The sequence below is a fragment of the Dreissena polymorpha genome, chromosome 6, assembly GCF_020536995.1.
Source record: "Dreissena polymorpha isolate Duluth1 chromosome 6, UMN_Dpol_1.0, whole genome shotgun sequence".
Taxonomy (NCBI): domain Eukaryota; kingdom Metazoa; phylum Mollusca; class Bivalvia; order Myida; family Dreissenidae; genus Dreissena; species Dreissena polymorpha.
Genome location: NC_068360.1, coordinates 116,364,711 through 116,387,448, shown reverse-complemented (window position 1 = coordinate 116,387,448; position 22,738 = coordinate 116,364,711). Strand labels below are relative to the sequence as shown.

Sequence of the window (22,738 nt, the reverse complement as noted above, 5' to 3'; positions counted from 1 at the left end):
ACGAACGCTTCGGTTATTGTACGAAAAAATGTACGAAATATCTTCGTCACAATCGGCTCGGGGCGCTAATTTGTCTTTGTTGCATTTTATGAAATTCGTCTTCAATGTATAATTTTTCTCGCCTATTTTGTATAAGTGTAACATACTTTTATCAATATATTACAATTTAACACATATACAAATCGTGCATACTCTCTTTAACATATACTGTACATCTGTTGAGTCGCGGTACTTAATCGTATTCTCGGAAATAAAACATCCAAACACAACTTACCAATCAAATGAAATATTTTTCATTTAATCCCATCATAATATTTATCAGAAATGATAAAACTAGTATAAAATTAACAAAGAAAACGAAACAACGCTGAAAAATACGAATGGCTATCGGCCATTTTAGTCCTAGTTTATAACATCACTTGAGTCGCGGTAATTAGGTCAAACATGTTTACCCTTACATAATTGAGGTTATTTTACACTGAATTTTCAAAATCATTACCAAATTTATTGCAAAGGGATATTATTGTTGAAATGTTATAGTTTTTCAAGTTTATTCATATATTTTATTGTTTTATTTGAGTAAACAGTGTTGTCATTCATTCTTCAGCAGAACAACAGTGAATGCACAAAAATGTGCTGTCTCTTCTCAGGACCCTCACATCACAGCAGTATGTCAAGTGGACCCAGTGTTGGCATTTGTCACACTGCCCCCATTTAATTATGACCAGTGTGTGTATGTCCTTCAGCTGTGGAGGGGACGACCTGGAACATACACAGCATAGATCCGATAGATCCTCCTCCTCATCACCATCAGTTTCAGATTCAGCACCTGTTCCATGCTGGTTGACCCGGTTGATTTGCAGTCCAGATGTTGTTGCTTTTGGGGATTTACATATTGTTTGATTATTTGGTTGCTTTGATTTAGATATTTTCTCATTTTTCTTCGCGTTTTCTTCCAGCTGAATTTTCTTTTGATGTTGGAGTTTTATTTGTTCCATGTTTTTATCAGACATGAGACTTCCTTGTAATTTATATGGTGGTGTGAATTTTTTTCTTGGTTTTACAGTCACATTTTTTGTTATTGTTCTCTCCTCAAAGAAGTTTCGACTAATTTTACAAGTTGATGTTTTGGCCTGGTTGTCTGAGTTTGCAGCACTTGTACTTTCGGCATCATCTCTAAGCATTTCTGGTGGATGTTTGTAGATGGATGATGGTGCTGTAGCTGTTGATGTGATCACATCGGGATTGAAGGGGTAAATACCAGCCTTTCTGAAGGCACTTGTTATGTTGTCTGGGGAAAAAGCTTTACCGTATGGTCTTGCAGTCAGCCGAGCCACTTCATATCTTGTGATTGACACCCCTTGGTTAGCATGCATGTATGATTTGCACTCGTTATTGTAATGGTGTTTCATAGGTCCAAACACACCAATATCAAGGGGCTGGGTGAGATGGCTAGAATGGGGTGGTAATACAAACAATACCACTGAATGTTCCTTAGCCCAATCAGTCAAAGTCAGTGACACATGAGATTTGTGACCGTCATACAGGATCAATGTTGTTGGCTTGTCTGTGCCCTTTACCAGTCCTGCATGGTTGGTGAAATGACCTTTCAGGTATCTTTCAAATAGGTCCCTATTCACAAACCCACTTTCAGTCATGCCTCCATGTGATCCAGGGGCAGCACCTTCTAGCAATTCATCACACCACCTTTTCCCTGGGAAAATGTAAAAGGGTGGTATGTGGTTGCCAAGAGCATTCGCAGCCCCAATGACAGTGACTGTCTTCGTTCGGGCTGATGTTACTGCTTGAGGTTTGGTCAGGTTGCCGCATACTATTTTGGGTGGTTTATGTTCAGTTGAGAATCCAGACTCATCAATGTTAAAAATTCTTTGTGGAGATTGCTTCGGATCATGTTCAGTGAGAATAGAATTTAACTCTTGGAAGTACTTGTCAATGTTTTCCTTGGATGCAGACTTAGCCCTTGATAGAGAGAGACATTGGGGCTTAACGACTTTTAGCTCTTCCCACCTGGAGAGAAAAGAATACATCCAGCCCTGGCTAAGATGTTCTTTTGCCTTAACAGGCTTGTGAAGAGACATTGCATAGTTCTATGCCATGTACTGGATGTCCATTAGAGAGTAGCCATACCCAATGTCTGCCATGTATACAATATGGTCAACCAATTTCCTTTCTTCATCTGTTGTAAATAGTGTGTTTGCCCCATGATGACAGTCGACCGCCACATTTTGTCTGGTTCTGTCCCTCAGTGTTGATTCAGGCACCTGATACACCCTTGCTGCACGATACACAGACATCCCGGACAATGTAGCAGCATATGCCCTTTGCAGATTATTTCTTTCATATGGCTTCTTGTCTCTGCATTGTTTCAATTTCTGAAAAAAATCAAACAGATCTGGCTAATTATCTTTCATTGTTGGCTTTAATTAAAATGACATTGTCAATACTTTTATATTCATAATTTAATGAAAGTGTTGAGCCTGACCTATTAACAAAACTGAAAAGGGAATTAGTTTATGTTAACCGTTTTATAATGTGTATTGTCTGACCTTATTGATATGGCAGACGAACTTTTAAACATCGATGTAAAGGTTGACAGGTACCGATTTTTTCTTATTTTCTTAGTTTTTGTTAATACATTTTAATGAAAAACATATAAATAACGAAGAAAATGAACAAACTTACCAGTATTCCACTCATTTTCAACCAGAAAATACTACTTCAATGAAAACTGAAAGTAGGTCAGCTTGTAGACAATGTAAACATCGGCTAGGTGGCGCACAACGAAATACCGCGAGACAAGTTATACCGCGAGTCAAGTGATGTTGAGTATACTACCGTTTAAATGAGTAAGAGTATGCAATATAAATTCATAAAGGTTTATCTTCCGATTTATAGATAGTAGATAGTCGCGATTGGTTTTATGAATAGGTTGGAAGTCAGGTGTCGTAATATTGACAGTTTAGCAGGGCAAGCATGAGTACTCTATATTACAGTTTCGTGAAGCAGGGCAAACATGAGTGCTCTAGACTACAGTTTCGTGAAGCAGGGCAAACATGAGTGCTCTAGACTACAGTATCGTGAAGCAGGGCATACATGAGTGCTCTAGACTACAGAATCGTGAAGCAGGGCAAACATGAGTTCTCTAGATTACAGGGCAAACCTGAGTACTCTAGACTACAGGGCAAACATGAGTCTTCTAGATTACAGGGCAAACATGAGTAATCTAGATTACAAGGCAAACCTGAGTACTCTAGATTACAGGGCAAACATGAGTTCTCTAGACTACAGGGCAAACATGAGTACTCTAGATTACAGGGCAATCATAAGTACTCTAGATTACATGGCAAACATGAGTACTCTTGATTACAGGGCAAACATGTGTACTTTAGATTACAGGGCAAACATGAGTACTCTAGAAAACAGGGCAAACATGAGTACTACATATTACAGGGCAAACATGAGTACTCTAGATTACAGGGCAAACATGAGTACTCTAGATTACATGGCAAACATGAGTACTCTAGATTACATGGCAAACATGAGTACTCTAGATTACATGGCAAATATGAGTACTCTATATTACAGGGCAAACATGATTACTCTAGATTACAGGGCAAACATGAGTACTCTTGACTACAGGGCAAACATGAGTACTCTAGATTACATGGCAAACATGAGTACTCTAGATTACATGGCAAACATGGGTACTCTAGATTACATGGCAAATATGAGTACTCTAGATTACATGGCAAACATGAGTACTCTAGATTACAGGGCAAACATGAGTACTTTAGATTACAGGGCAAACATGAGTACTCTAGAAAACAGGGCAAACATGAATACCCTAGATTACATGGCAAACATGAGTACTCTAGATTACAGGGCAAACATGTGTACTTTAGATTACAGGGCAAACATGAGTACTCTAGAAAACAGGGCAAACATGAGTACTCTAGATTACATGGCAAACATGAGTTCTCTAGATTACAGGGCAAACATGAGTACTTAAGATTACAGGGCAAACATGAGTACTCTAGATTACAGGGCTACCATGAGTGCTCTAGTTTACATGGAAAACATGAGTACTCTAGATTACAGGGCTACCATGAGTGCTCTAAGAAAGTCTTTTCTTCTAAAAAAATATAGTTTTGGCGGAAAGTGTCGTCCCTGATTAGCCTGTGCGGGCTGCTGAGGCTAATCTGGAACGACATATTACGCACATACATTATGCCCAGTTTTATCAGAACACGACTCATATAACATTTCAAATGCCAAACCTATGGACATTGAACTTTTATCTGATATGGGTTTTTTTAAGATCACCGGAAACATTTTAGGAAAACAACTAACATCTAGGGCAAGGATTTTTTTTATTCTTTGAGCATGATAAGAAAAAAATTGATTGATGACCACCTTATGACATTACATGCCAAAATTTTTATCCCTGTGCCTTTCGGTACTAACAATCGTAATGCTCAATACATAGACTAAAAAATATAACAATTAAAGATCCATTTTTTAAACATTTGTTCCTCAATATTTAACTTCAGTTGCAGGGATTGATCGTGCGGATTATTTTGCAATTCACATCAAAGAGTCGCATGTGGATCTTTGTCACGGATTTAGACACGGAATTTTTATTTCAATATGACACGACACTGTAATACATCATTATTATTATTGTCTTTATAACAAATTTCGCATGTACAATCGTCTGCATATTGTAATTTTATCAAATAAGTTCATATTCAAACACCACAACATGTAATTAAGTTGAGGATGTACCGCTTCATTCCTAAATAGACTTTGTCATTCTTTCTCTCCGGCTCGGCTACATATATTGTTAGATATAAATTATTCGAATGTTCGCATTTCATTATAGTTATACCAAGGAATTGTTAGGGCCACGGTAACTTATGCTAAAAAAGGAGACCCGATCTCAATTATTCGAAAAAAGAGCTAAATGTGTTGTGACTTCCCACATACCTGATATTCAGACCTGTCTTAGGATGGTTAAGTACGCTTGTGACTGATCACGACCATATGTTAACAAAAAGGAACATGTTTCTACAGAAAATCTCAACAAAACATAAAACCAATGAAATGTCCCACACAGGTACCATATGAACGAGTACTTGCAATATGTTGTATGGCATTGGACTCATTAACCTTTGTGGCGACTGTCAATGTCCAGTGTGGATGCTGTCAGAATATGTATATGTGGAAATATATGTTTAATGTATATGACAAGTACGTGTGATAATATATACATTAATAAATAATACACTGTTTCTTTATCTTTATGTGGAACAACAATACATATTATGTTCATGAATGTTAAAATTTAAAAATGTTAATTAAACCAATGAAACTTATACAAGATAATTTATAATACGATTAAAACCACAGGAACCCATAAAATATAATGATTTGAACGATGTATCCGCAATATTTTCAACAGTTAAACCACTGTGTATTTGGATTTGTAGTAAATGAATACGCCCTTTCGTCTCTACGGTGTTTGTGCTTCCCGCGGTAGTTTGTTTCAAGATCGTTAACGTCGGGAATACAAAGTTATTTAGGGAAAACCATCCACAAATATGTTGTCTACTTACGTAACGCTCGAGAAATTTGATGTGCAAACATCATGCCATCTTGGAAGTAAGTTCCTCACTAACGAACCTCACTTAAAGCCGTTAAGCTCCCGTATACGCATGCTCCCCTGCTGATACTTTTCTTGAGTAAAGTACTATACTTTTATAGCAAGCCACTCGTAACGTACCTTAACTAAATAGTGTTGAGTATTATATTCAAGATATTCTTCTAAAGTTTAATTTTTAATGTACTTTAACTTAATTGTTTATATGTTTTATATACATGTTCTCCTTACATCTTTAACCTAAAAAGAAGTTAGATTATTTTAATACATTAATTTTTCCGGTTATCTTTCTCATAACCAATCAAAATGTGCAATAAGACTGTGTGTACTATCAGCCTAATCTAGAGGAGGATTGTTGCACCATTTAAATAGCAGACCAACTGTAAATGGGTTGAGCACGCTTCTAAAATAAACGACACATATAACAATTTATGGTATATTAAATGTCCGCTGGCAAATAAGTAAGGTCATAGCAAGATCATCATTTAGAAAACTCTTATTAACCAATAGTATATTGGTCAATCATGACTATTATTTAAATGGAACAAACCTACATAGAAACAATCCGGTAAAATGACATTTGAAGATATAAAGGGGCTTGTTCACAGTTGTGCAAAATGACAATTTCAAAAGAGAATATGAAGCCAATTCAAATACTTCGTACTTAGACAATTGTTAAAAATATCGGTTAGTTTATTACAACCATCGATTAAACTAAGTGAAATGATAAAGCGCCTTATTATTTGCAAAGCGTTTAAAATACAAAGATAAGTTCAGAAACCCAAGTGTTGCAAAAGTAGCGCGTCAGATTTTGCTCATAAAGATCCCGGGCTCAAACTTTGAGCATGTACGAGTGCTCTTTATGTAGTTTCAGTTCTTACCGCAAGGCAAGAAACACAATATGTTCAATAGATTATGTTGCTTAAATATCTTTCAGGGTCCAACCAAGGCAGAAAATCCTTAAAAACTGCATTCCAACTGATTCGGAAAATACACTGCTATCGGTCATCCTGACCGCCACATACGGTTGTAGTTATTCACAGAGCGGCAGGAATGGTAAACTAATTAACAAGTCTCTGAAAGGTTTACCCCAAGAATTGACATGGTCCCGTCTCAGTGGGGGGGATTGTGGTATATCAGAAACACGATCAGTACATATTTAACGTGACATGCGGTACCATCGTGCGTATAACATAAGAGAACATGTCATGTTTTAAGTAGATTGTTTCATGTAGATTGACTCTGATAAGTCATTGACAATGCCAGATTGTGATAAGTGTATGTTATACTTAATACTCCCGTTCTGTCCGTTCACGCTCCGCAGATACTTCTTGATTAAGATGTTTACAAAATATTAACCATTCTGATCGTGTAAAAACATAAAGTTAGATAGCATATTATATTATCAGATTACATTAAATTAATAATGTAGTAATACGTTTATATTATATAATGAAAACAGAACATTATATTTATTAAACTTAAGAATTACAATTTTGTCTTTTAGCAAATATGCAAATAAAAAACACAAAGCACAAAGCAAGAGTTATGCCATATTTAAATAAGTATTCATTACTACTATGAAAATAGTCATACATTAGTACAACATCACAAGAATGAAATATTTTAATGTAAAAATAAACATGCAGTAATTAACTGTTTAAGTTAGTTCTATTATATTTACAGGAATTAACAAACTATATATTAAAGATTGTATAATTTTCAGCTACAACAACTCAGAAATTATTTTGTTGTTTCCGTAACACCTTTGAAATGTAATGTTTGAATCTTTTATGTTGTTATTCAAATGTCGCAAAAAGTGTTCCATCTAGGCTGCACATGCGCAATATCGTCCGTGTATTCCACTTAAACAGGGAAAGGCACATTATCTTAAGACGAATAACCGAATAATTATTTCACTAGTTAATGTAGTAAAAAAATGCTATTTTCAATAGAGGAGTCGATATCTAAATAAATTTGATCAAACGCCAAAGCCAATAAACATCCTCAATATAATTTGCACGTATTAAAATAACCGTTTTAACATTGAACAACAAATATAATATCATAACTATTTTTTCGTTAATGAACGCATGCAGAATCTGACATGTAATATCGCAGCATGAAGAGGCGATTGATCTTAGCCGTAAACCGTTTCACATCTGGAAGTGATTAAAAGCCTCTCCACATTTCACGCTTCAGTCGAAACCGCTCGGTGAGGAGTTTAGACGTTCAATAACCCTGATATACCACGAGTGTAATTTTAAATGATTACTTTGTGTGGGATGATGTTCTCTTCACTTCTTTAAGTAACACCCGTTCTTAACCCATGTATGCCTAGCGTGTAGAAAAAAAGGCCTTGGCAAGCACCGTAGACACAGATGAGACGCCGCATGACGCGGCGTCTCATCAGGGTCTGCGCTGTTTGCTTTCATTAATTTCTGTAAGAAATATTCTAAATATAGAAATACATATACTTGTACTAGATATCCCTAATGTTGGTAATAAGTTGATCCAATTAAGAAGGATGGGAGAGACCACTAGGCATAAATGGGTTAAGTACAGTTGTAGATAAATACGCTGTTTATTACAAGTTGTCATAGAAATATGTGTCAGTATTATCTTCAGTTTGGCGATCAAGAGTAATACGAATGTGTAGTTATTGTATTCGAGTTTATATGTCCATATACAGTGAAACTATAGTGTTTATAATTAAGTACAGGTGGATAAACACTCAGTACACATTGGCTCTGCAATATATCTGGCAAAACGTCAAAATACTTAAGCACTGTAAATAGATCATAGATGTATGATCCAATATCCAAACTGACAGCATTATGGGTAAAACATTTCTAGGGTAAATATAAGTGTATAGTTAAGTACAGGTAGAAAAACACTTAGTACACATAGGTTCTGAAATACATCTGGCAAAAAGTAAAAATACTTAAGCATGCCAAATATATCATACATGTCCAAACTGACAGCACTATGGGTAAAACAAAACTCGTGTATTTATAATTTCTTGTGTATTTCTTAACATTACATGTATTTGTCTACAAACGCTAGTTCTGCTTCTAACATAATATGATCAATTTCTCAAGCAGACGAAGTTATCTCACAATCGCTATTTACACAAAAGTAATCTATGACACGACGGTATTCCGCTTCCGTCGGAGATTTGAAAGAAATCGGTGACCTGTCTGTGGTACGCAATTAGGAACTTCGTGCGAACAAGATTTGTCTTCAAATGATATCCGTTGTATCAGACTAAGTTTGTTGTGTACGAGTCCTGAATGACATATATGCTCAATCGTGATACATATCTGGAATCCTCCGTAAAATAGATCTCGTGTCTGTCGTTGAGCCATCTTGCATTGATATACCCTATGTCTGATCCTTCTCTTGTTAAACATGCGCCAATCTTCCTGTCGACATTTTCATGAACGAGCACTGTGAACGTTAATTTGTTGCACATTTTGACCATATATACTACCGGTCTCCAATGTTAGTTCATCATGTTAAAGTCTCACTTGAACATAAATTTACGGATTTTACAAAACTACTCAAACCAAACGTGAATCAGGGCACATAACATTTCATTATGAGAACAGTTGTAAAGCTTAAACTGAAGTTAATTGACCTAAGACAATTGTGTATTCATTCAGCACAGGCTATAATTGCCAATTAAAGTACTACACAACGTTCATGGTTTTACCTGTTAGTCTCTATGTGCATGGCACCCATTCAACCAGCGCCAATCAAACACAGAAAATTGTGTATTTAATAAATACATACTATTATTGCAGAATACAGGCTTAGTAGGTTATTAGTAGTTGTACTTGACTTGATGCTGAGGTTATAGAGTTATGAATTGGAAGTACCTTCTGATCATGTGACCAATAATTGTATAATGGTATATCTCACCTCCTAAAAAAATGACCTGATCCGAGTGGCTTAGAGCGGTCACGTGCCCATGGAGTATTTTCCATACACCCCGAGTAATTTCCGTACACCCCGAGTAATCGAGTAGTCGTTTAAGATATAATCGTTACACAGTTAGTTACGGATGGTGTTTGCGATATACACCCTCAGTACTTTCATACCATACTCGAGCTTCGCTCTCTTATGGTATGAAATTACTGAGGGTGTATATCCCATACACCATAAGTTACTAGTTACTACGGTGTAACTAATACTACTCAAATGCATGAGTGGCTTATTATAACAACTGAAAGCCTAGAAGTAACCACAACAATGCCAATTCGATGGCTTGTTTTTCAAGACCTTGTTGTGTATGGGAGTAAAAATGCAACACTTTTACTGTTAAGTTCATTAAATAACAGTAACTGAATAAGTTAATTAGTTAATTAACTGGCAGTGTGGGAATCTTACCGGGATCTAACATGTTACATCTGTTTCGTTACTTATTCATGAATACAGAATGTATTTTTATTGCAAAAAGCCCCCCCCCCCCTGAAAAAGGTCTTTCTAAATGAGATAGTTGCAAAAAAATGAGTTATGCATAATGTAGAAGTAAATAAGTTTCGAAATTGATATAACAGACTCATATATTATTATGTTTATTGAATTTTTTTTTATTTGTAATCATATTTGATATTTTATGATAAATATGTCATTAAAATACAAATAATGTGCAACGATTTATTTTACTTGTGTACAAGTACCATTCTAATCTTATATAAGTGATTTATTTCAAAAGCACCATGACTATGAAACACGTGTATGCATATTGCATACTTCAACAGCACCATGACTATGAAACACGTGTATGCATATTGCATATTTCAACAACACCATGACTATGAAACACGTGTATGCATATTGCATACTTCAACAGCAATGATGCTGCTGATTACTCAGCGTCCTGATGAAAAATATTTATTTCCGAATTCCATTTCCTCTCACGTTTCCTTATAATATTCAATGATAAAACTGAAATTATTCCACTGTTAAACGGTACCACATATTACTCAACGTTCTATGCTTTGTGCAATTAATATCTTACATTAATATATTCTTCGAGCTTCCTAATAATGTTAACCTTTTCTCTGGCATTTGACAACTTGAATACCAATGCCTTTGGGAGCGGCCATATTTGAAGTAGTCCGAAATGTCGCCGTATGTTCCAGAGATTGATTTAAGGTCGCAATTTACTAAAAGATCCTATCCCCCCCACCTCACCCCCACCCCCATTAAATTTAACTTCATCGCAAAATAAACACAACATTAATGACGCTCAAAACCATATTTTTCAGAGCATTGCAAGTCTTATTGACATCAACAAAAATATAGGCCATTAAATATGTAAGAAGGAAGTCGACGCGAATCTAAAGGATCCTTTTCACGTTTTGGTAAATTGACAAAATAAAAAAAAGTTGTTTCAGATTCGCACATTTTCTTTTTATGATATTTCGTGATATTTGTGAGCAAACAGTAATACTGAACATTTACCGTGCTCTAAAATATCCATTATAAGCATCTTTTACTATTTAAATAACTGAAAATTATTTAGCGTTGCAACGCGAAACGATTGAATAATTTGGAGAGTTCTGTTGTTGTCGTTATATTTTGTTAAACTACGAGGATTGCTTATATAAAGTATAAAATACATCAGACATTGTATTAGCACCGATGGCTTAGTGATCTACGTGGTAGACGTTTACTCCAGGACTCCACGGGTCAGTGGTTCGAGCCCTGTTCAGGATGACTTTTTATCTTTTTTAAATGTTATTATTGATTTTTTTACTGGAGCTTTTTGAATCCAATGTTGACATTTATCAATATAAAACATTTAATAACAAACTTCAAAATATACCAAAATCTGTGAAATGGCCCCCTAAGTCATTCCGATTCATACAACGAATGCGTGTTGTTTCATGCCATTTTATCTAAACAATCCGACACTGAAACGAATATTCCTCAGTGTATCACATGTGCATTATTTGACATACTAGAACTTATTGATATATACCGAAACATGCTAATGTGTGTAAGCTTTAAAAAGCCCATTGATAGTTTTGATTTCATTTGAGATATTTGTATTACTGTGACTAAATGAAAGTCAGTAGCAACTTATGAGTCAATCTTGTGACATGTTGTGAGACAATCTACTTAAAAACACACATCATGTGCCTGTTGCATTGATTTTTTTATTTAAACCTGTTTTCCATCGCTAAATGTAAAATATTAAACGCCACACTCATTTAATGCATATTCCTGTAAGAATAGTCAATAAATATGGTAAATTAATTTACAGACTGATTTTGTGGATCAGTTTATTTATCAACTTCACAAATTTAACTCTATAACTATATGCAATATCAAATGTTTGCATCTAGAACCCGGTTATAAGACCAGTAGAGACCAATGTATTAGGAAGAGTTCAATGGAAATTTATTTAATCCGATTTCGAATGGTACGAGTTAAACAACGGATCGAGATCATGTTCAGTTTCGCTGAGAACACCTTCAGTTCCGCTGGTCAAATCAATGTGTTTATGTCGAGGACGTTTGAAAGCAGTTACTAAATTTCCTTGAATCAACTTACAAACGTATTGACAAACAAATCGTAATGAGATGAAAATAACGCGGTATATACTGATTATAAACCAAGTGAAAAAGCACATTGCATGCTTTAAATAATAAACAGCTATAGATCTCCACATATAATCCACATGCACTCTTTGACACATCTCTGTCATCAGGATTCTTATCACATGTATATCCTTTGCTAAATCAATCGGCAACTCGGATTGTTTTGTCAGCGAGAATACGTTTGCCCCGAACACAATCAACAAGGACGTTACGTCAATATTTCCCAGCGCCGCTGCCGTGTGTAACGCGCTAAACCCGTATACGTCCTGAGCGTTGACGTCAGCACCAAAAGCTATCAACATTTTGACTGTATCTAAATTATTGGTGAGAACGGCATAGTGAAGTGCAGTAAGACCACTATGGTTTTTCTGATTTATGTTGATTTCCGACAGACGGCGAGAGAGGATATGATGCAACTCCGCAACGTCGCCGTCCTGTATAATGGCGTTAAAGATGGAATCCACTGGGAATGATATTTTCCTGCTGTTGGTTGACAAAGGGCCTTCCTCATTGTCTTCTTCGTCAGCTTCACAACTTAAGACCTCCAGATGGCCTCCTTCATCCGAGGAGCTCATTCTCACTAAAACGATATGAAAGGCATATATATTCCACAACTAAATGATATTATAGAAAGAAACTTAAGGTGTCATTTAAACGTTTGCTTCACATACCTACAAGCCTTTACACGGCTTCTTCATGTACAGTTTAAGAATAAAAGCCGTAAGTTTATAACCCAACGCAGTGTTTCTATTGATTTTCTAGGTAAATGCAAAACGCATCGCCAAACAGCATGCGTTTTTCATCTGACATTAAGTCACTTCGCTTGCATCATTCACTCAGTGTTTTTGCATTTTGAGACGCTGTTGAATTAATATATGACGTAATTGTGGGTTAAGTAAGGATCATTATGACAAAATGTGAGTAAAAGTGTTGGAATATATTGCTCTCATGAAACCATTGGGATTGCATTTTAAATTTCTTTATGTCGAATTTTCTTGAAAAACGCGTGTTTTAAATAGAGTTGTTGTTGGATAATTGACGGATTGAGAATAGTGACTTATAAGAGTGTTTAAATCTTATAATTGCGGTGAATTGTTGTTATTGTTTATTTTTTTACTGGAATTCACAAAGAATTTAAAGGGTACTTTCTTTGATGAATCGGTCGTTGTTTTCATCACCTATTTTTAAATTGAAAAGGAAGAAAGCGATGAACACATGAATCGCGTATGCCTTATGCAGATTTTCAACTCATCGTGGAAGCATACAAAACTTGACTAAAGTTAATGTGGTTGTTCTAATCATAACAAAAACTTTAGTGAGAAGATCATTGGCCGAACGAGGTTTGGCTTTTGTATGACAGTTATGACAGTTAGTAAAAAGTAAATCAAAAGAAGAGTTATTTGTAGACTAAAAATTAAAAATAAAGGCGGGGATAAATGCTGCATCATGCTTGCACAAATTCTGAAAGTTGAAAATGGCAGCCATCTTTCTTTTGAGCCTCGCCTTTCTTCAATTCGTCGATAAATTCAAGTAAACAATGACACTAACATAGTATTCTCTAAATGCACCATAACATATTTTATGATATTTTAAATTCGGTTACTTAATCATCACAAGACCGCTATGTTTAGGTTTAAATCCCGCATGCTTTGCATCGACCGTTGGTTAAAGTCCACACAGGCTTATCATGGACGAAACTGGATTTTCGCTAAGAATATAATTCCTTTAACCTAAAAATACAATTAAAGCGGAAGTGTCGCCCCTGATTAGCGTGTACGGACTGCACTGAAAAATGTTACATTCCACTAGAAAACGGCCGGAAAAAAGTTTAAAAAACAGTCGTTTTTGATTTATTTCAAGTTCTTTCTTGGTTTGTACATGGTTTGTTTTAGTGCATAAATCGTTTCCGCCTAGAATGGCCTTAAAGAAAAGGAATGGTTATGGGGGTCCCTGTGCAAAATGATGCATTATTTTCGCTTAATGTTGTCGTTTTTACATTGAATTATATTGGAAAAATATTTAGTATATTATGACCTGATATATGAGAAGAAACCGTTTTCTCAAAGCGAGGCTCATAATCACTTAAGATACTGAGTTTATTCGGGACTCTGCTAATCCAATCTGTATTTCTATAGTCAATTCGATTTCCGGTAGTGTAATGCGAAAGCACGAACATCATTCTAATCGATTGTACAGGTGGGCGATTACCAATCGTTGATAAACCCTGTTCGTGTGTAAGTGAACAAAGATTAAACAGGAATGTTTTGATAAAGCAACAAGGAAATCATTGTTTAAAAAATCAGTTTAAATTTTTCTTAACTTGCTATATCGATAGAAAGGATGAGTGCTATTAATGTATTGGAACGCGTTGCGGTGCTCAGGCATTTACAATTGTATTGGTTGTCAAATGTCTATATAAAGAAACAGTCCTTTAGTTGCATCTTAAATTAAATAAAAAATAATATATTACATATTGATTTACTAATGTAATCTCAATCATGCTATACAATACGAGTGTGAATAGCATACGTAAATGTATCATGATATACTAAATAAAGTTCGTGATTAATGACTGGGTATAACACCAGTTTTGTATTTATTGTGAAAATATGCAATATAGAACGAAATACACCTTTATTTTTGGAGTTTGTAAGGATTCATAAAAAATTATCAACGTGCTGATAGTTTTCATCGAAATAGTAAATGCATGGAGAACATAAGGACATGTGCACAATCTTGATGTACACGTGCAACCATTGTTGGTGTTATTCAAAAACCATCAGAACTACATAATATGAATGTACAATAAAAATTGAAATTGTTTGTATTTACAGCAATTATTGGTATTATTAAATACATTAATTGTTAATGTTTTAATGATAAATAGGATAGTTTTGAGATTACATATAAGCATAATTTAATTACATTCATGTTTGCAAACATTAAATCCCACAACCATTTAAAGAGGCCTTTTCACAGATTTTGGCATGTTTTGAAGTTTGTCATTAAATGCTTTATATTGATAAATGTAAACATTAAATTTTAAAAGCTCCAGTAAAAAATCAAAATAAAATTTTAAAAAAGGAAAAAAAGTATCCCGCAGCAGGGCTCGAACCAGTGACTCCCGGAATCCTGAAGTAAAAACGCATAAGCCAACGGAGCTATCCTGCCAAGCATACATAAGATGCGTATTTTATACGTTATATAAGCAATCTTCGTAGTTTAACAAATTAAAACGACAACAACAGAACTCTCCAAATTATTCAATCGTTTCGCGTTGCAACGCTTTATAATTTTTAGGTTTTTAAATCGCCAAAAGATGCATATAATGGCTATATTAGACATTGGCAAATGTTCAGTAATAATGTTTCCTCACAAATATCATAACTAAACCAAAAATTTGCGAATTTGAAACAACTTTTTTCACTTTTGTCAATTTACCAAACCGTGAAAAGATCCATTTAAACAAATACATCGAGACATTTAATAACAATACACAAATATTACAGATTACTAAAATAATGTATTTTTATTTGCTTTTGCTATTTAACTCGTTGACATTGAGTAACACAAAGTCAGTTGTTTACTCACCAACACTTCAGATCTTCTAAATCTTAGTACTTAGATCTTTGTAAGTATACGTGATTAAAACATTCTGATTCATAACGATAGTAACACACTAAAGATATGTAAAATTCCAGTCCACTTTGAAATAGCATCGCAGTAAATCTCTACATTGCTTTCTCACCCTTCACTTGGCACACGTATAAATTCACATGCTGCAGCCAGAAGATATATTACCGGCAGCCTTCAGAACGCAGACAGAAATAGACGCAAGTGTCTTACTGTTTTCATCGCAGAGAAGTTCCGTGAAAGATGCTTAAACATTAGGTATCGATTAACGACACGTGTATTTTATTATAGTATATACCTGGACAATTAATCGTATACATAATCGAACTTCAAACAGTAACATGTTTACAGTATGAACCTGGCGATCGATGATAATTCAGTCTTTGGGAAAACTGGACTTCATGCATGTGCATAAATAATCGTCATATATTAGCATAAGCAGCCCGCACAGGCCTAGCAGGGAACGACACTTTCAGCATGGATAACTAACAACAACACAAAATGCATGAAGGCGGAAAAAGTCGTTCCTGATTAGACTGCGTAGACAGCATGGGCTAATCTGGTGCGAAACTTTTCGCAATACATTAAGCCCCGTTTTCCCAAAGCGAGGCTCAATTCGATGCACATTCAAATGGTGTTCGTTCTAATATTATTTATTTTACGTTTACCTATTTCGGTGCAAAGGGTTATAGATACTACGATCGCGTTTTGTACAAATGGAATATACAGTTTACTTAAGTTTGATGCGAATGTAACCGACACGTTCATCCTGAGACAACTCGAGCCATCGCGTGTTCAGGAATCTGTTATTTTAAACTCGATATCGTTCAAGTATTATGAAACTACAAAGCGACCGGGATTTTTAGGAAACGAATTGTTGATCACCAGAACGTCGTACTTTGCGGTTACGCTTGAAATGCTTGAAATAAGCCTCGCTCTAGGAAACACGGTCTTAGTGCAAGTGCGCAATGTGCATTATGTAATTCACAGGCGGCATGTGTATGAAGGTTGGTCTGTATTGCAAATAAGGTAAAATCCACATAAATAATATGCACGTTAATGTAACCATGCTTTGCTCAAATAATATTCAAAAATGAACAAAATTACACGTATTTCATTTTCCAATATCGCGGATCTCGCTGTAATTCCGTTTGAGTGTACACATGAAACCGCATTCCGACTGGAGTAATTGACAAGCAGACGACGTAAGTCTTCATTGATTTCTGGAGAAAATCAAGCCAACGTAGCAACCGCCCGTGGACAGAACGTGTAAGTTGTGACACTTCATTATCTGAAGACAATCCTATTGTGACACTTCATTATCTGAAGACAATCCTATTGTGACACTTCATAATCTGAAGACAATCCTATTGTGACACTTCATAATCTGAAGACAATCCTATTGTGACACTTCATAATCTGAAGACAATCCTATTGTGACTCTTCATTATCTGAAGACAATCCTATTGTGACACTTCATTATCTGAAGACAATCCTATTGTGACACTTCATTTTCTGAAGACAATCCTATTGTGACACTTCATTATCTGAAGACAATCCTATTGTGACACTTCATTATCTGAAGACAATCCTATTGTGACACTTCATTATCTGAAGACAATCCTATTGTGACACTTCATTATCTGAAGACAATCCTATTGTGACACTTCATTATCTGAAGACAATCCTATTGTGACACTTCATTATCTGAAGACAATCCTATTGTGACACTTCATTATCTGAAGACAATCCTATTGTGACACTTCATTATCTGAAGACAATCCTATTGTGAGACTTCATTATCTGAAGACAATCCTATTGTGACTCTTCATTATCTGAAGACAATCCTATTGTGACACTTCATTATCTGAAGACAATCCTATTGTGACACTTCATTATCTGAAGACAATCCTATTGCTTTCATTAGAGTCTTGTTCTGAGAAAACTGGGCTTTATGCGTGCGCGTTAAGTGTTGTCCCAGATTACCCTATGAAGTCCCCAAACATTACGTGTTCATGGAACTTTTCGTTTTTGAGGAAGTCTTTTCGAAACAAAATCCAGTTTAAGCGGAAAGTGTCGTCCCTGAACAGGACTGCACAGGCTAATCTTGGATGACACTTCACGCACAGTCATTTAGCCCGGTTTTCCTAGAACGCCATAGTTACATAATGTAACTCTACACAATGTTTCTTTTAAATATACCTCATAAAACAGAGTTGATCGCAATAAAAGCTGAGGCGAATATAAACTTGGTTATTAAAGTCACTTATTCACAGATTGTCGAAATGGCCATTTTTCAACTTTTTATCACATCACAATATTAAAGTACACTTTATCACATCACAATATTAAAGTACACTGAACACCAGGGAGCGAAATAACATGCGAAATAGTTTACACGTACGTGTCCGCTTGTGAGTAACCATCATTAGAAATCAATACAGGTCTCAAGCGTTACAAACGCAAAACTATCTATTAACATCTAGGTTACAGCGATAGGTTGTAATCCAGAAGACAGTGGCAGGGAGTACAGGTGTGTAAATCTCTGTTTCTTTTCAACCCATGTATGCCTAGTTGACTCTCCCATCCTTCTAAATTGGATCAATTTTTTCCAAAATAAGGGATGTCTAGCATATTTATTTATATATTTAGAATATTTCTTACAGAAATTCTTTTAAGCAAACAGCGCAGACCCTGATGAGACGCTTCATCATGCGGCGTCTCATCTGGGTCTACGCTGTTTGCAAAGGCCTTTTTTCTAGACGCTAGGCATAAATGGCTAAATATTTCTTAACTATATTATTGTTTTGTACCGGCGCTCTTAAATTCCGATGTTGACATTTATCAATCTAAAGCATTCACCGATAAACTTTCAAACAATTGCCAAACTCTGTCAACAACTCCCTTTAAAGTGAAAGACTGAAAGCGGTAAAGTTTGAATCGATTATGGAGACGGCAGAGCCCTTATTGTCGTATCTTACCGATTTAAGTTCATATTTATAATATTCGCAATATGTACGACCGCATAAGAGGGGTGATCCAGGATTCCAGGAATATCCCTTTCCGATAAATGTGGTTTATTGAAAAAACAAATAAATAAAACCCTAAAACACAAGCGGAATCATTCTGCTAAAACAGTTTTCAACATTTTCAAAAACAAAACTGAGAAAATGTTAATTATTTTGTCTTGCATATACCCTTTATTCGTGTCGAACGCAAATAACAATAGACGTCGGATTTCGATATTTTGTTCTAATGCAAGCTTGGTAGTCTGGCATTTCACATCTCGCTAGACGGCTTCGTACTGACATGCATTAAGATGACCAGTGTTCGTTCTTCGTGGTGGTGGGTTCTGAAACTGTGTGTACAAGAAAGGCTTAATATAAACCGTATTAACTTCATTACATAGTGCCTCAGAAAGCTGGAGTTCTGTTGCTCTGGCAAATATTTACGCATTCAATAATTTTTGTAATTAAATGGTATATAATTTCTATTTTATTGGTTTACTTTAAAATTGCTATATGTGTTTATACGTGTGTGTATTTTGCGGTTAATTTTGTGTTAAGATTCGGGATGCCTATTAACCCGTTTTAACCCCCAATAATATGCATCAAAATTTCCAAAGTGTCGATCCCACGTTTAATCATTGTTATTTTTAATTCTGACTTGTTTTTTTTTTGCAATGTAATGAAAGGTAATTGCTCACTAACCTTAAATAAAAACACAAGCGGATGTTAAGACGATTTTTGCGGATGGTAACACAATTTTTTCTCCTTATACTTTTCATAAGATGCATTGTTCCCGTATTTATTAAAAAGTAACAGCAGCTTGCACGGCCATGTGTTGTCACTGGCATGGTTTATACCGTCAAAGACGTCAAATTAATCAAACTTGATCTTAACCGTGATTAAATGTTTGTTTTTCATAATATATCGAAGCCTTCCTTCATTTGGTGAATGCTCTATTGATTGAATACACGCTGGTTGTTTGTCTTAGATAACACAGTTCCACATTTATCTTTTAAACAAAATTTAAGAGAACGCTAACTGTTTTTGGGAAACAATTCCACGTTTTACTTTCGCATAAGCAGTTGCATCTCATTATATTCGTCATTAAAAATGCTGCGCCAGAGTTATTTTGGCTTTACTAACTTACTTATGCGTTCCATCTTCTTATGGCCGTTATACTTGCAGTTGTGAAGCAGTGATGAACTGCACTGTTTGTCGTAGGTTGTCTGGACTACCCCACAGTTTGGTTTGAAGGGTTGTTTCTGTTGGCCAATATGTTTGGCGGGCCTCTTCAAGGTTGGGGCAGCTCTGTAGTATATGAAAGGGCGTTTGTTCTTCGGCTCCGCACTGACATGAAGCTGTTTCAGCAAGTCCAAGTCTATTCATGTGCTTTTGAAGACGACAGTGTCCAGTTCTGAGTCTTAAGATGATGGTTTGACCGTGTCTGTTGAGTTTGTCGATGCTGTCTTTCTGAGGTTGGTATCCATCATTTTTGTCATTCCATTTTGTGGTGAATTTGTTCTTGAGTAAGGTTTTTGCCTCATGGTATGATGTTGGGGGTTGGGGCTGCTCCTTCTTTGATCTCTCCTTGGCAAGCTTGTCTGCAGCTTCGTTGCCGGCTATGCCTACATGGGCAGGTATCAACTGTAGCACAACATTATTGTGGTCTGGCAGGTGGCATAAGTGTGCCAGCAGCTGTCTTGTTGTGGCATCTGATGGTCCTGCTGAGAGGGACTGTAGGGCTGACAGTGAGTCTGTGAGGAAGACAATGTTTCTTTCTTGAACACCCTGCTCAATCAGATGATGTGCTGCTGAGTGAAGAGCCTGGACCTCAGCGCTGTAGTTGGAGCTTTGTTCACCTACTGAGATTGCTGAGGCAAAAGGGGGTCCTGTTGGGTATGTTATGTACACCCCGCTTCCAGCGTTCTTGACTGCCTTTTCTGCTGATCCGTCAGCATAGGCCTGGATCCATGATTGTGGTGGGTAGCGCTGGCTGATCATGTCTTGAGTACAGAATTTCAGTTGGACAGGGTTTTGTGCCTTGTTCTCAACTCCTGGAACATCGACTCTGATGGTTGGGGTTTGTTGTCTTGGGATCCATGTGTCTGGGGTGATTGGTTCGATGTCCGTGTCTACTGTCACTCCCTTTTCACTGATTAGTTGTTTGACAACGTGGTTGAGACTTTGTCTTTTGAGTCTTCATTTTGGTCTCTTCTGTAGCTTTGAGTGGATGGGGTGGGATGGAAGTCTCCGTGCTTTCTCCGATTGTTCTAGAGCTTTGTATTGTCGCCTTGTTTCTAATGGTTCTAGATTGGCTGCTTTCTCCATTTCTGTGATTGGTGTAGTTTTTATGGCTCCTAGTATGATGCGCAGACATGAGTTTTGTACCTTGTCAAGTTTGCTCTTGCTGGATTTGGAGGCTGCTATCCATGATGAAGAGGCATATTTGGCTATTGGTCTTACAGTGCCCGTGTATATATGTGTCAAGATTTTTCTATTGGCTCCCCAGGTTGTATCAGCAAGCTTTTTCATAATGGCTATCTTTTTGATGGATCTTTCTTGTAGTTTGTCTAGGTGTGTGTTCCATGTCAGGTGCGAATCAAACGTTACTCCAAGGAATGTTGTTGTTTCTACTTATGGTACTGGGGTTTTGTTTATTGTTAGATTGAATCTCTCTTTGGAAGTAGATAGTGAGAAGAGCATGATGACTGTTTTGGTTTTGTTGATATTTAATGCCCACGTGTCTGTCCACTCCTCTACCTAGTTAACAGCTGTCTGCCAGCACTTTTCTCTGAGCTCCAAATGGCAAGGTCATCAGCATGTAGGGTGTTCAACACGTATATTGGTAGATTTGGCACAAGGTCGTTAATGTATACGAGGAACAATGTGGTGGATATAACTCCCCTTGTGGCACCCCTTCTTTTTAACTTGTTAGCTGAGAGTGTTGTCAAGTTTGACTCTTGCTGTTCTATTGAATAGATAGCCCTTGATCCATTTGCGAAGTTTTCCTGACACACCCTTTTGGAGGAGTTTCAGAAGCAGACCTTCCTTCCAGACTTTGTCAAATGCTTTTGAGAGGTCAAAGAAGACAGCCAGCACCTTCTTTTTATCTTGAAAAGCATCTTCAATGTCTTGTGTGAAGTAGGCTAGTTGGTCTTCTGTGCTATGGTGTTGTCGGTAGCCAGTCTGTGTTGGGACAAGTAAATTGTTTGACTCTAGGTGCCAGACAAGCCGCTTGTTTATTATTCTTTCCAGAAGTTTGCCAGTGCAGCTAAGTAGTCTGATTGGTCTGTATCTTTCTTGTTTGCTTTTGTCTTTACCTTTTTTGAAAATAGGAATGATGTGAGCTTCTTTCCATTTCAATGGGAATTTGCCACAGTGCAAGCTTAGGTTGAAGATGTGTAGAAGAGTAGTCTTTGCTTTATGACCTAGATGTGTCAGCATTTCATTTGTGATGCCGTCTGCGCCTGGTGATTTCTTCTTCTTCAGCTTCTTCAAGGCTGTCTGTAACTCGTGCATGGTGAGACTATCTGACATGTATGGGCTTACTTCTTCTTCTGCCATGTGATTTGAGAGTGTTTTGGTCTCTCGTCTTACGTCTCTAATTCTTTCTTGTGGGAGGTTTACTCTACTCTCTGCCTCGTAGACTTTCGCAAAAACTTGTGCGGCTGCCTTTCCAGTGACAGGTGTGCTATTCTCCAGGAGAGCAGTTTTCTTCTGCCGGCGGTTGTCGTCATTCAGCAGATTGGTGAGATGCCAAAGCTTTCATGTGTCTTTTTCGAGATTCAGAGATGCCGTTTTTT

The 22,738-nt window shown here is 36.4% G+C and overlaps 3 protein-coding genes across 3 annotated transcripts; all 3 read right to left on the bottom strand.

Moving 5' to 3' along the window:
• Positions 1–209: 209 nt before the first annotated feature.
• On the bottom strand, positions 210–2,838 carry LOC127833867 (uncharacterized). The gene is made up of 2 exons (XM_052359356.1): positions 2,704–2,838; positions 210–2,393 (listed from the first exon to the last, which is right to left on the bottom strand). Exon 2 carries the CDS (start codon positions 2,097–2,099, stop codon positions 597–599), a length of 1,503 nt encoding a protein of 500 aa, XP_052215316.1. The 5' UTR covers positions 2,100–2,393; positions 2,704–2,838; the 3' UTR covers positions 210–596.
• Positions 2,839–3,816: 978 nt separating this feature from the next.
• On the bottom strand, positions 3,817–17,093 carry LOC127836024 (protein phosphatase 1 regulatory subunit 27-like). Its single transcript, XM_052362442.1, has 3 exons — positions 17,035–17,093; positions 12,364–12,874; positions 3,817–3,838 (listed from the first exon to the last, which is right to left on the bottom strand). The coding sequence occupies exons 2-3, from the start codon at positions 12,867–12,869 to the stop codon at positions 3,817–3,819; spliced, it is 528 nt and encodes a 175-aa protein (XP_052218402.1). The 5' UTR covers positions 12,870–12,874; positions 17,035–17,093.
• Positions 17,094–20,108: 3,015 nt separating this feature from the next.
• LOC127836023 (uncharacterized) lies at positions 20,109–22,499 on the bottom strand. The gene is made up of 2 exons (XM_052362441.1): positions 21,953–22,499; positions 20,109–20,989 (listed from the first exon to the last, which is right to left on the bottom strand). Exons 1-2 carry the CDS (start codon positions 22,497–22,499, stop codon positions 20,109–20,111), a joined length of 1,428 nt encoding a protein of 475 aa, XP_052218401.1.
• Positions 22,500–22,738: the final 239 nt, after the last annotated feature.

What these genes read in the sequence shown, in the direction of transcription:
- LOC127836023 (XM_052362441.1), bottom strand. Translation starts at nt 22,499, where the DNA reads ATGGCAGAAGAAGAAGTAAGCCCATACATGTCAGATAGTCTCACCATG. An exon ending in TCTGAAACTCCTCCAAAAGG is followed by an intron (nt 20,990 to 21,952) that starts GTGTGTCAGGAA and finishes TCGATGTTCCAG; the next exon opens with GAGTTGAGAACAAGGCACAA.
- LOC127833867 (XM_052359356.1), bottom strand. Translation starts at nt 2,099, where the DNA reads ATGTCTCTTCACAAGCCTGTTAAGGCAAAAGAACATCTTAGCCAGGGC.
- LOC127836024 (XM_052362442.1), bottom strand. Translation starts at nt 12,869, where the DNA reads ATGAGCTCCTCGGATGAAGGAGGCCATCTGGAGGTCTTAAGTTGTGAA. An exon ending in AGAGTGCATGTGGATTATAT is followed by an intron (nt 3,839 to 12,363) that starts GTGGAGATCTAT and finishes CCTGTTTTCTAG; the next exon opens with AGTACTCATGTTTGCCCTGT.